The 13,523-nt window shown below is 52.6% G+C and overlaps 1 protein-coding gene across 2 annotated transcripts in view; it reads left to right on the forward strand.

The window, feature by feature from the left end:
- The first annotated feature begins 581 nt into the window (after positions 1-581).
- Positions 582-13,523, forward strand: part of Gpr137b (G protein-coupled receptor 137B) — a 41,980-nt gene continuing 29,038 nt past the window's right edge. Inside the window, exon 1 of one of the 2 annotated variants that reach the window (XM_052726986.1) lies at positions 582-1,074. In XM_052726986.1, coding sequence (XP_052582946.1) covers positions 706-1,074 — 369 coding nt within the window. In that variant the 5' untranslated portion in view covers positions 582-705. The remainder of the gene's footprint in view (positions 1,075-13,523) is intronic. The other variant, XM_052726985.1, reaches the window with a different exon arrangement.

A 13,523-nucleotide genomic window follows, 5' to 3' on the forward strand; every position in this document is an offset into this window, starting at 1 on the left:
CGCGCAAGCTTGTAGTGGACTCAGGGGCGCATAGTTTGCATGTGAGAGAGGGGATGCGCAGGTCAGGGTCATTAGACGGCGCGAGAAGTCAAGGAGATGCACTGGTCAGGGGTGCGTGCTATAAGGGGTGCGTGCTATAGAGGGGCGCACAGTGCAGGGGCACGCGGATGCTCCCCAGCGCCATCGATGGGATCTTGGGGGAATACATGGATCCCAGACGTGGATGTTCCCAGTCCCATCCCCAGCGCCAGCTGCGAGATAATGGGGAGCGCACGGGTTGGGGGCACAGATGTTTCTCCAACCCCAGCCTTGGGATCCCGAGAGGCGTGTGGACGCAGGTTAGGAGGCGCTGTGGGCCGGCGTGAGGATCATCCTTAGTCTTGGCCGTGGGTGAGCATAGTCACAAGGGTACTTGGCACGCACGCGAGCACCGATCCCGCTTCAGCTCCAGGGCCGCTGTCCCCGGGGCGCGCGCACCAGGGGCGCGCAGGGCCGGGATGGGCGGGCCGGGTGCGGGCGCGCGCTCCTGGGGGCGCGGCGCTGCCAATCGCAGACAAAGGCCGCCCAGCAGATCATGTGGTGCGGCGGGAGGAAGTGCGGCTTGTTTTCCCGGCTGGGCTCTGGAGCGGCGGGTGCGGCGCGATGCGCGGGTACCCGGCAGCGGACGGCTGCGAGCCCCGATGAAGCCCGAGCCGCCCCAGCCCGATGGAGCCGCCTCCGTGGGAGCCGGTGCGCAACGACTCGCTGCCGCCCACGCTGAGCCCGGCCGTGCCGCCCTATGTGAAGCTCGGCCTCACCGCGGTCTACACCGCCTTCTACGCGCTCCTCTTCGTGTTCATCTACGCGCAGCTCTGGCTGGTGCTGCGCTACCGCCACAAGCGACTCAGCTACCAGAGCGTCTTCCTCTTCCTCTGCCTCTTCTGGGCCTCGCTGCGTACTGTGCTCTTCTCCTTTTACTTCCGAGACTTCGTGGCAGCCAACTCGTTCAGCCCTTTCGTCTTCTGGCTGCTCTACTGCTTCCCCGTGTGTCTGCAGTTCTTCACCCTCACGCTCATGAACTTATACTTCACGCAGGTGAGTCCCGAGAGACGCTCACCTGCCGGAGTCGCCCTCCATCCTCCGGCCAGGGACAGGTCTCCTCAGCCGCAGGTGGAGAGGGTGGGGGCGAGGCGCGGGTCCTGGGGCCATCCTATCCTCGGACTCTAATCGCAGGTGACCCCACTCTGTTCCGAAAGTGGGGAGGACCCACCGGGAGTCTTCTGTGCACATCGTATTCGGTGCTGATGCAAGGGGTGCCTGAACTCGTTTGCCCTGTCTCCCTTGCTCATCTTAAGACACCTACCCCATAGCCTGAAAGGCCATCTGCGTGTTGGCCCCACTTTGGGGCCAGACACGGCCTGTTGGGAGTAATGGTGGGGCGGGCTTGGTTTTGATGAGATGTTTTGAACCTTTGGGATTAGGAGCCCTACTGTACTGTGAATTAGTAACTCATTCCACAGGATTGCTTCACCAGGGCTGTCTGGTGGCACACCCAGCTCCCCAGCTGCAGGAGGTTTTTTAAGGCGTGCTGTCTGAGCTCATCGGAGAAGCCCCAAGAAATAAGCCATAAAATTGAACCTGAGCTCTTTTTACAGGCTCACCAGCTTCATTTTATGAGACCTGGAGTTAATAAGCTAAAGAACTGCAGGAGGGCTCCTGTGGCTGTGTCTTTACTTAATGAGAGTACAGGGATTGCAGGAAGCTTTACAAATACCAAGTCCAGCATTTCACAAAGGCGTAATGACACTGTGACGTTATCCTTGCCTTCTCCAGTTCCCATTAGCTTTCTGGGCACTAAAATGTCCATTTTTACTAGTACTCTGCCCAGGGGGCGAGCTCTAACTGTGTCACCCGATGGGGGTGATTTAAGTGTCTCCTTGGTAGAGGCGCCGTGCAAGCAGCCATTTGAACAGTATCTCTGTTTTTCCAAAGAAAACGTTTTGATGAAAAAAAAAAAGTTCTCGTTGGGGTGCAGGTCAGTGGTGCCGTGAACAATGGGTCTGACCGCCGAGGGGCAGAATTGTGCTTGCATGGTAGAAACTGCCGACTGAAAATTTGGAAGAAATATTTTTGACTAACAGATACCAGCTATGTTGGTGCACACCTGAAATCCTAGTACTTGATGAGTGGAGGCAGGAGGATCAGGGGTTCTAGGCCAGCCTCAGCTGCATGGCAAGTTTGGGGCCACCCTGAGGTATATGAGACTCTGTCGGTAAAGAAGAGAGGAGGAAAGAGACCAGACATGTTAGGTGTGGTGGTTCATACCTGTGATCTTAGCACTTGGGTAGCTAAGCCAGAAGATTGCTGTGAGTTCCGGGGTAGCCTGAGCTACAGCATGAGACCCTGCACCCCTCCTCCAATCAGATGTAATATTTAGCGGAGTATGTATGTGTATATATATATTTATATTTAATTTTATATATATATATATATATATATATATATATATATATATATATATATTGGGTCTCTGCTCGGAGCCTTCTTAGTGGTCCTCTTGGTCAGCGTATTTTCCAGTCCAGGGGTAATGGGCGTGGCTTGTCTGAGCGCTGCTTTTAAACCTGAAAATCAATCCAGGCCATCAGCTTCATGACACACGGGTTTTGTAACTGGATAAAGATGGGGTGGTTCCTGCAAGCTGCAAATGTAAGGTGAGGTGGTGTCACCTGGAAAACCGTTTCTCAGACGGAGAGCTTAACTCTGGTCCCTTTTGAGCATGCTGCCTTGGCTCTCTGGCGATCACATGCCAAGGCTGCTCTTAGGGCCGGCTTAGGGGCCAGCCGGCTCATTTTCTGCACCATCTGCTGGTTGTTGAGTAAATGCTGAGCAAGGGGAAAAGTGGCCAGGCAGACCGAGCCACTGGTCAGGAGGACCCAAGTCACTGTCCTTGTTTCCTTTATGTCCCCCAGGTGGGAGGACACAGTGGCAAGGGGCGTTTTGTCCGAGGTAGCTGGCAGGAGAAGGCGGCACCATGGTGAGGGCATTCCTAGCTTCCTCATAAGAATTCTGGTCCTTCTGGAGAGTTAGGAAGCTGGCTCCTGGTCTCCAGCCTGTTGTACCATCGCTTGTTCTATGACATGTGGGTCGCAGTCACTAGAAGTGCCCGAAATGTTGCTCCCCAAGGATCACTCTGCCTGAGCTTGTCTCAGACCATGTAAATCCAAGTGTGGAGGAGGGTGGCGACTACCAATTAAGAAGTGTACGCTAGCTGGGCCTGGTGGTATGTGTCTGTGGTCTCAGCACTTCGGGTGTAGAGACAGGAGGATTGCTGAAAGTTCAAGACCAGCCTAGAGTTTGACTTATCTCAATGCCCCCTAAAAATATTCAAATCCAGTTGCAGTGATAAGGTGTGTACATGCCCACTTGTCAGTCATGACTTAAGGGACTGAAAAGAGTGAGGACTAGGAGACTGCACGATGTAATCCCTACATCCCCAGGGATGGGGGTCCTGAGGCAAGAGACTGGGTAGAAGAGAGCCAGAAGGCCCAGGGGTTGGAAGTGATCAAGAAAGGAGTCTGGGAAGCTAGCTGCCTTCTATTGTCACATCCTTAGACCTGACACACTCTTGTCACTTAGCCTTTCTTATAACCCATGAACTGTTCCTCCTCTCAAGACTCAGAAACAGGAGGCATTACCACAGCAGCAGCCAGTGTGGAATGACCCCACCCCTGGAATGACCCCACCCCTGGAATGCCCCACGGTATTTTTGTTGTACACAAAGAGCGGTTTGGAGAAGGGTGTGTCCTCCCTCAGCCTGTTGCTCTCCTCTGAGGGCCAGTCGGGGAGCAGCACCTTGTTTGGTAGCTCAACCTGTCTGCCCTGGTGCTGCTCTTGCTCTGCCTGTGTGGGTGACTGCTCTGTCTGCGGGGTGGGCGTCAGCTTTATTCTGGTCTGCTTTCTGATTCTTTTGCATGAAGCCCTTACGGTAGTAGGATCCCCTGTACTGCTTAGCCACACAGACATTGGGCTTAGCCACACAGACATTGGGCAGGGCGCCTACTAGTGTCTTCTGGATCCCCCATCTGGGCGCCTTTCCTTTGACGGGAGTGCCCCCCCCCCCCCCCCCCCCCCCCCCGCATCCCCTTGCGCATGCGCAGACGACAGACAGGAGCAGGACCCCGGGCTCACCCTGCCAGAACTCTCTTAGCAATCCACTTTACTCTGATACTTATACCCATTGGGCCCACATGTTCTCAGATCAGCGGGTGCCCGTTGAGGCTCTTCAGGGACCTGGAAGAAGAGGTTCTCATGCCAGTGGGCTCGTGAGACTCCATCTCGGCTTCACCTTCTGATGTACCCAGAAAGATAGAGAGGCAGCCAGTGGCTGGCTTTGTCTGCTAATCAGAAGAAAGCTATCTGCAGTGTGAGTGTGTGTGCTATCCCTAAATATTTGAGGTCTCTTTGATATACCCATTGTTCCCAGTGATGAGGCCTCACACCAACTCCCGGGGACAGTTGAGTTACACACAGCTTGCAGGGGTGGGTCAGACATACTCGGAAGCCTTGGACCTGGAGTCTGCTAAGCACCACGTCACATCACTCTCTTCGTAGTTAGGGCAGGATAAGGCTTTTGAGACTGAGGCCTGTGAAAGTTCCTGTGTTGGGGGGCATTGTATTGTCCCCTCAATGGGTTATAGGACAGATGGTCCAAAGCAAAAGTCTCAACTTCTGCATGGGGCAGGTCTGCCTTCAGAGCAGAAGCTGAGGGTCATGAGGTGGTTGGGGCTCTGAAATCCTGGTTGCTGTGTGTCCCAGACACCTTCCTAGGAATTTCCAGTCCAGGACTCCAATTTTGGAGGCTCCTGAGGTTGGTTGGATGAAGCGGGCACAGGCTTTTCTTGGACCCTATGTGGTTTGAGAAGAGAAATGGAGGAGTGAGCTCTCAGTTGGGGAGAGGTGGTGTAGTAAATGGACATTGTCTTGGGAAGTAGGAGACATCAGAAATCCAAGACTGTGGACTATGTCACCACACCACCAGGAAAACAGGGTAGTGGATTCTGGACTCACTGTGTACTTATTATGACTTCTAGCAGTCAGTTCAGTCCAAAATTATCTATCAAATATCTGTTGTATGTCAGGCCTCTGGGAGTTAGGAGGGGGAAGCTTCCAGGTCTCCTGGTGATTGTGAAGTGGTCTAAAGCTTGGGAAACAGAGGAGACGGATCTTGCTGACTCCCGGATATCTCATGCCAGAGCTGGGACTATGCCTAGCCTGGGCTGTGCACCAGAGCTGTGTCCATTTCTGGGTGTGCATTTGTCACCTGCATGTGTGACCACAGGTGCAAGGGTCTTACACCTGTGTATCTGTGTGCCTGGATGTGAACCCTATATATGTCAGTGTGCTTGCTTGTGTATATGCCTGTGTGTGCACCTGTGTAGGTCTGAAAACTCGCCTGTGTGTACGTGCTTGTCTATGACTTGTGTGTATGCTTTTGTGCATGTCTATGTGTGAACACCTATGTACATGTCAGTATGCATGCTTATGTGCATCTTCGAGTACATGCTTGCTATGAATGCTCATGTGTGTCTCTGAATATCAGTTTATGTACACCTGTGTGCACCTCTGCATGTTTGCATGTGCCAGTGTTTGTGTGTTTGTGTGTGTGTGTGTGTGTGTGTGTGTGTGTGTGTGTAGAGAGAGAGAGAGAGCGCATGTCTGTCTGTGTTTGTTTGTGTGTATATGCTCATGGAGAGCCTACACTCACTGTTATTGCTTCTGTACCCAGTACCTCCTGGCTAGAACCTCCTATCTGAGCAAGACAGGCTCCTCTGCTGTCCCTCAGCGCTGTTTTTGTTTTTGGTTTTGGTTTTTTTTTTTTTTTTTTTTTTTGGTTTTTCGAGACAGGGTTTCTCTGTGTAGCTTTGCGCCTCTCCTGGAACTCACTTGGTAGCCCAGGCTGGCCTCGAACTCACAGAGATCCGCCTGGCTCTGCCTCCCGAGTGCTGGGATTAAAGGCGTGCGCCACCACCGCCCGGCGGTTTTGGTTTTTTGTTTGTTTGTTTTGAGACAGGATCTCACGAGGTTGCCAAGGTTGGCCTTGAACTTGCAATATAGCCTAGGCAGACCTTGAACTCTTGACTCAGGTTCGTGAGTAGCTGGGATGGCAAGCTTGGTTACCAGATGTGACTTCAGCATGGTTACTCTGCCTGCTCTTTCCTCCTTTTCCCCAAACTTCCTTTGCATGCCTGGCGCTCTGGGAACAGGCAGACTCCTCTGTGTCAGTGGTTCTGGTCCTCTGACCTTGACTCCCAGCACAGGCTTGGCTGAGGAGACCACACAGCAGTAGTCACCTTAGGAGCTCCTGATGTTGGTCCCTTACATCTCAGTCCCTGCCTTTCCACAGTCACACAAACAGATATCAGGACAGGGCCCTGTCCTAAGTCGGTGTCATCACCTGGATGAGTTCAGTGACCTACACCAGGGTGCATCTGCCAACATTCACTGTCCTCAGGCTCGCCTCCAGGCCCCATCCCTGTCCCTTGTCTGTTAGATGTTCCTCCTGATAGTTGCAGCGCTGAGCCCCACATGAGAGTGAGCTGAAGCGGGGCAGGGAGCAGGAGAAGGGCTGAGCAGGCAGCACTGCCCCATACGGCCCTCTGCAGCACCGGCCCATGCGGCCCACTGCAGCACTGTCCCATGCAGCCCTCTGCAGCCCTCTGCAGCACTGTCCCATGCAGCCCTCTGCAGCACCGGCCCATGCGGCCCTCTGCAGCACTGTCCCATGCAGCCCTCTGCAGCCCTCTGCAGCACTGTCCCATGCAGCCCTCTGCAGCACCGCCCCATGCGGCCCTCTGCAGCACCGCCCCATGCGGCCCTCTGCAGCCCTCTGCAGCACCGGCCCATGCGGCCCTCTGCAGCACCTCCTTGCCAGGATCCGGCGTTTGGGGAAGATCCAATCTTGTGTCCACTTCCTTCAGCCCTTCCTGGTCACCTTGAATTTCCTTGTGAGGAGGAAGCTGCTTCCAGATTGGAAGTCCTGCCAGCCTTGAGCTTCGGGTGGCCATGGCTCCTAAGACAGAAAAATAGCTGCACAACAAACAGCTCTAGCAGCTCCTACGGGGCCTCAGAGATTCCGGTTCATTCTTCCGCTGAGGTCTTTACCTGGGAGGGGTGAGGGAAGCCTAGTAGTTTCTTCACCAAGCCGCCTATTCCTCAGGCTTCACGAGGAAGATGTTGAGAAAGGCGGGGATGCCAGGTGCTGGCCAGGACGTCAGGCCTGTGAGCCACATGTGGTCTCTGTCACATATCCCTTTTCCCCTTTCCTCTATTTTTAAATAACCCTTCACAAAGGTAAAACCGTCCCTAGCACACAGATTGTAAAAACAGCCTTCAGGACGGACTCGGTCTGTGGACTGTAGTTGGCCAGCCCTGGGGTCAGGACAAACCTGTTTGTTTTCCTAGCTCTCAGCCCACCTTTAGTCTGTGGAGTTTGCCGAAGCAAGTCCTGCAGGCAAGTCACAGGCAAGCCTTGGCTTTGCTCATGAGAGTATCACTCACTCAGTGCCAAAGTTTTAACTCCCTCTTAGTATAGCCCCAGGAGGACTGCACTTCCCACATACAGATAGATTGGCGGGGGGGGGGGGGTGGGGGGGGGGGGGGGGATCACATCCAGCCTGTGGCTTCCGTTGAGCCGGCACCCCTCCCTCTTCACGGCGGCCTCAGGCAGCCCACACCACCCTTTCTATCTGGACGTTGCATATCAAAGGAATCATACAGCGAGCGTGCGTGCGTGCGGGCCTCTGTGTCTAGCTTCTCTCACTTAGTCTATTACGTATTTGTTGTTCATTTCACGGCGCTGGGGAATTGAACCTGTGGCCTCCCATATGCCACATAAGCACTCCTTTAAGCTGTTTTCTTGGTTCTCTTTTTACTTTTTGTTTGGGGGCCGGGTCTCACTAAGTTGCCTGGGCTGTCTTGAACTCGCACTGTAGTGCAGGCAGGCGGACTTGTGTCTCATCTTCCCAAGTAGCTCGGATGACAGGCCTGGACCACTAGGCGGAGCTGCCTTTCTGCTTGGAAACCAGCCGTTCTTAGTGCCTTTCCTTGTTTCTGATGCGACGTGGACTGGTCCCTTCCCTCCTGGTTGCTGTCCTTTAAAGTCCTGCCCAGTAGCTGGGCCTGCTGGCACAGGCCTGTCAACCCTGCTACACAAGAGACTGAGGCAGGAGGATCAATATTTTAAGGCCTGCCTGGGCTACAGAATGAGTTCAAGGCTAGCCAGGCAGCCTGGTAAGTCATTGTCTTCAAATAAAAACGTAAAGAGGAGGTTGGGGATATAGCTCAGTGGAAGAGCACTTGCTTAGTATGCTCAAGGCCCCAAGTTCCATCCCCAGTGTGAAAGGGAAAAAAAAAAAAAAAAAAAAAAAAAGCCTCAGCCTGGCCGCTTCCCCTTCAGGACTTCCCATAGCCATTCATTCTTCGTAGAACACGAGGAACACCATCCAACACCACATGACCACAAGGTCATGGGTTCCTGGGAAAGTCTGTAAATCTCCACATTTGCCTCAATTTGAAGTAGAATCACTCGGGGGGGGGGGGGGGGGGGGCGGGAAACGTGGGCGGTTTGGGTGCTAACTTGTTTTGTAGCTTTCACATAATTTGCTTTCCAGGAAGGAATATCCTGTGGTAAGATGTGTGCTGCTGCTGCATGCTGGCCAAGTGACCCTCCTTTGTGAAGCCTTTGACTAGCTAGGTCCTACTGTTATGAGGCGACATCCTCTCTGTCGCCTGGTTAATCTCCTTTGGATCCTTGTGGCAGCTGAGCAGCCCTGGTTACCGAACTGAAGCGGTGATCGTGGCTCTCGATGAGACTCTGATCACAGGGCCCTGCTCCTGGGACAGGGTCGCTCCTGGGACTGAGAAGAGATCCTGTGAGAGAGGCCGTCCTTGATTGTTCGGCTGTATTCCAGCCAGCTTGGGACGGGCAGTAACAGGAGGGTAGGGCGGTGTGTAGCTCAGACTGAAGTGGTCCTTGAAGCTGCTAGGTCACCCCTGCCTCTTCATTGGCAGGTAGAAGTAGGGCCAAGGAGGCACGGCTCCGTAGAAGGAGGCTGCAGTGATACTCGTGGGCACCTAAGGACAGGGGGACAGACATCTCTGGGACAGCACCCAGATGAGCATCTGTGCCACCCCAGTTATATGACAGATGCTGAACCTGAGCAGTTCAACAGCCTGTGCCTGGATCTGAGCAGACTCTGGATCCAGCTCTCAGCAGACAAGAACAGGGAGAAGCTGGTGTACCAATGAGCAGCCTCTGGTGTGACTTGGGTTCAACTTGAAGAGCTTCCCATAGGAGGATGGCCTTGAACTCACTGTGTAGCCCATCCTGGCCTCAAACTCATAATTTTCCCACCTCAGACTCCCTAAGACTGGAATTACAGACATGCATCACCACATCCAGCTTCTAACTGCCCTCCTTAAGTGACAGGGGATGATTTTGTCCTGTGGGACCATGCATACAGTGTAGCCATGGACGCAGGGATAGGTGTGGGGCTGCAGACCCTCTCTGGTCCCAAAGTCGGAGCTCTCATCTGGAAGGAAAGACTAGCAAAGAATGCAGAAACATGTTCTCACTTTGCTGTCCTGCCCTGGTGACCTCAGCTGCAGATCCCCTAGAGCGGCTCCGAATTCTCTGGGGAGTCCTTTAGGAAGGGCGACACTCTGAATCTGATTTCAGGGACGCTGGCCGTCTGCCATCCTGCTGGGTGAAGTGGGAAGCTCAAGGCCTGTAGACATACACCCTAAAGCAGTGGGAGGATGGCTGGTGCTGGGAGACAAGGGAGGAAAGGGGAAGACCAGGGCTTCCGGGTTTATGTAATTTCCCTAGAATATCAGGAAGTGGGCAGTGCAGCAGGGCCGTGAGTAGATGCTCATGTGCCATTGAGTCCCTCACTTGTTTGAGTATGAGAGTTCCTTTGATGGTCAAGAAAGCATCCAGGCTAGTCTTTCGGCATTTAGAATCGTGCGATGATACACAATCCTAGTAACCACCTGGGCAGCACAGGCCTACGTAGTACCTATCAAGAGGCGGGCGTTTGACCAATCATCCCTTTACACATTTTACTCACCTAGGCCTCAGAAACGCAGCAGATGCTGTTGTCCATCTTATTTTATGGATACTTGAGGAGCAGTGAGGTCAGGTACCTACCCCAGGTGCTGGTAATTGGTAAAGCTATCGAGATTCAAGCCTGGATTCAGCTCGAGACTCCCCACTCTTCCCCTACATGTTCTTAGATGAATATGTACAGGTGGTCTGTGAAGACACGGTCAATGTGGTGCTAGGTGAAAATGCAGGACCTAGAGAGCTCTGTGTTCTGAGTGTCGTCGTCATGGGTGGACACGCCAGCTGTAGAAGACTGTGGGAGGTATGGATACATTCGTAAGAAATACAGACCTGTGTGTGACAGTCCCATAGTTTGTTTCTGCATACATACATATACACAGTGAAAGTAGAAGCTTGCCGGGCATCGGTGGCGCACGCCTTTAATCCCAGCACTCGGGAGGCAGAGCCAGGCGTATCTCTGTGAGTTCGAGGCCAGCCTGGGCTACAGAGTGAGATCCAGGACAGGCACCAAAACTCCACGGAGAAACCCTGTCTCAAGCCCTGCCTGGGTCAAAAACACCAGCCCCAGGGAAGGAATCACCCTGGCAGGAACAGAGTCTAGGCTTAGCTGGCAATTGTGCCAGTTTTGTTTATTAAAAACAAAGCCGAGCTGGAGAGACGGCTCAGTCAATGAGGTGCTTGTTGCCCAGACATGAGGACTTGACTTCTGATCTTCAGCATCCATTGGAAAAAAAAAAAAAAAAAAAAGCCAGGCACACACAGTAACACAAGCCTGTAATCCCAGCACTGGGGAGACAGAGACAGGAGGACCTCTGGAGTTCCCTGGGTAACCAGCCTAGTTTAATTGGGAATTACCAAATTTAGTGAGAGACATTGTCTCAGAAAATAAGTTGGACACTGATTTAGAAAGACTTGTGATGTTGACCTCTGGGGCATACACACATACACACACACACACACACACACACACACACACACACACACACACACACCCCTCTTTCTCTCCTACTTGGAACAGACATACAAAGTGTTACTATTGGAAGTGAGTGGAGGGCATGTGGATTACTCTCTGTGTATGTATATGGAATATTTTGGAATAAGATGTCTAAGTGGCTGGGGATATAGCTTAGTGGTAGCACTCTTGTGTAGCATATGTGAGAACCAGGAAAAACGGTGCATGGGCGTTAGACGCCGTGGTGCAGGCCTGTCATCCCAGCTACTCTGGAGGCTGGGCAGGAGGGTCTGGAGTTCATAGCCTGTCTGCTCTTCAGAGCAAGTTCAGGGCCAACCTAAGCACCTGACTAGTCTCTATCTCAAAATAAATAGGGAAAAGAGTACAAGGGATGTGGTAATTCAATGGTAAAAATGCAAGCCTGTCTATTACCATTCCCAGACGAGTTCACATACATACATCTACAAACCTGTGTGCACACGTCTAGCTTCTCAGTTACTTCCAGGGCCTTCCCAGGATCTTCAGGCCACAGGCAGGACCATGGCCTGCAGAGGGTGTGGGGATTATGCTGTGTCCCCGGGGCTAAGCCTGTCTTTTTCTGTGGCCTACGTACAACATTTCATGAGGTTGGGTACAGAACTGGGGACTCTTAAGAAGGTTATGTTTTGGAAGGATTTTGAAAGGTTTCCATAGGAGAATTCTTTTTGGTGGTAGTGGGTGATTTGGAAACAGGGTCTCAATATACAGTCCCAGGCTAGACTCAGACTTGAAGTGATCCTCCTGCTTCAATTTCTCCTCTCTGTTAGTCCCGCCTATACTTCCTGCCTGGCCACTGCCAATCAGTGATTTATTCATTGACCAATCAGCAACACATTTGACATACAGACCATCCCACAGCAAAGAATTTTGAAAGGTTTCCATAGGAGAATTCTTTTTGGTGGTAGTGGGTGATTTGGAAACAGGGTCTCAATATACAGTCCCAGGCTAGACTCAAACTTGAAGTGATCCTCCTGCTTCAGCCTTCCAAATGCTGGGATTGCAGGTGTGTACCCACATTCCTGAAAACAATGGAGGAATTCCAAATCAAGTATAACTTAGGAAGCATGATGGATCCCTTCGTTGGCCCAGCTGTGTCTCTGGGGACAGCAGGCTTGCAGAGGGACACTGTCACACATAGAAAGGTGGGTAGTGTGGGCTGTTTCTACCGGGACCAACTATTATGACGTTAGTGAAAGTGAATGTCAATGCCAACTTGAAATAGTGGTTGAAAACACAGGTCATCAGGAGTTCAAAGGGTGTGAGCCGGTCTGTGACATCAACAGCCTGTGATTTATTAGGGGACAGAGACAGAGGTCAGCCAGTTCTCCAAAGAACTGCGTCACTCATCGGGCCCTGTCATCTGGAAGGGTGTGGTGAAGGGCCTGGGGTTCCTCAGGGGTTTTAAGGTTACCTGTAGTTGGACAGTAGTAAAGAAGCCAGTTCAGGAAACCACCATGCAGGGTCCCACCATGCAGGGTCCCACCATGCAGGGTCCCACCATGCAGGGTGACCTCCGCATTCCCACCATCTGTCAGCTGGAGCCTCTTAATGCTGAAACTCAGATGTCCAGCCGTCACCATAGAGAACAAGTCACTGAGTGCCATCTAAGACTGTGTGAAACCCTGCCTGCGTCTGCTAGGACAGACCAGACCCTGATGAGACTTCATTCCTCTTTTCTGCTCCTTCCCTGTCTCTCCTATTGGAGATTGAACCCAAGTCCTTTTGGATGCGAGGCAAGCATGCTATCACTAAGCTGTGTACACAGCCCATTTTTTTCTTTCCATTTTCAGACAGGTTCTCACCCAGTTGACCAGGCTGGCTCTGGACTCACCTCTGTAGCCCAGGCAGACCTTGAACTTCGATCCTCTCTCAGCCTCCTAAGTGACCAGCTCCTGGTAGAACCTAAAGAAGTAGAGGAACTGGGTGTGGTTTTGTTGGCCTGTAAGCTCAGTGCCTGAGAAACAGAGGCAGAAGGATTGAGCCTTTCAGGCTAGCCTGTGCTAACTGACACACCCTCCCCACAATGATGACAAAAGCCTGATGAGGTGAAGCTAAAACTCAAAGGCATTTGCAGGCCCCTTTGCTGGTCTTGGAAAAGGCCTGAGGTGACAGGCCTGTAAGACCCATAAGACCCGAGGTGACAAGCCCATGGAGTCTCTGAAGAGACTGGTGTCCTCCTCCTCCTCCTCCTCCTCCTCCTCCTCCTCCTCCTCCTCCTCCTCAGGCCACTCCTGCTGCCTCTCTCTCCCCACTGTGGGGGAATCTCCTGAGAGCCCTGGTCTCAGGGTTGGGAAGAGGAGGAAATGCCCAGTTCCTGATCCAGCCTCTCAGCGCCTGGGAGTCTGTCTTGGTCGTGTTCTACTGCTGTGAAGAAACACATGACCAAGGCAACTCTTATCAAAGAAAGCATTTAATTGGGGGTTTGCTTTA

This window comes from Peromyscus californicus, unplaced genomic scaffold (assembly GCF_007827085.1).
Source record: "Peromyscus californicus insignis strain IS unplaced genomic scaffold, ASM782708v3 Scaffold_8__1_contigs__length_139910024, whole genome shotgun sequence".
In the NCBI taxonomy this organism is placed as follows: domain Eukaryota; kingdom Metazoa; phylum Chordata; class Mammalia; order Rodentia; family Cricetidae; genus Peromyscus; species Peromyscus californicus.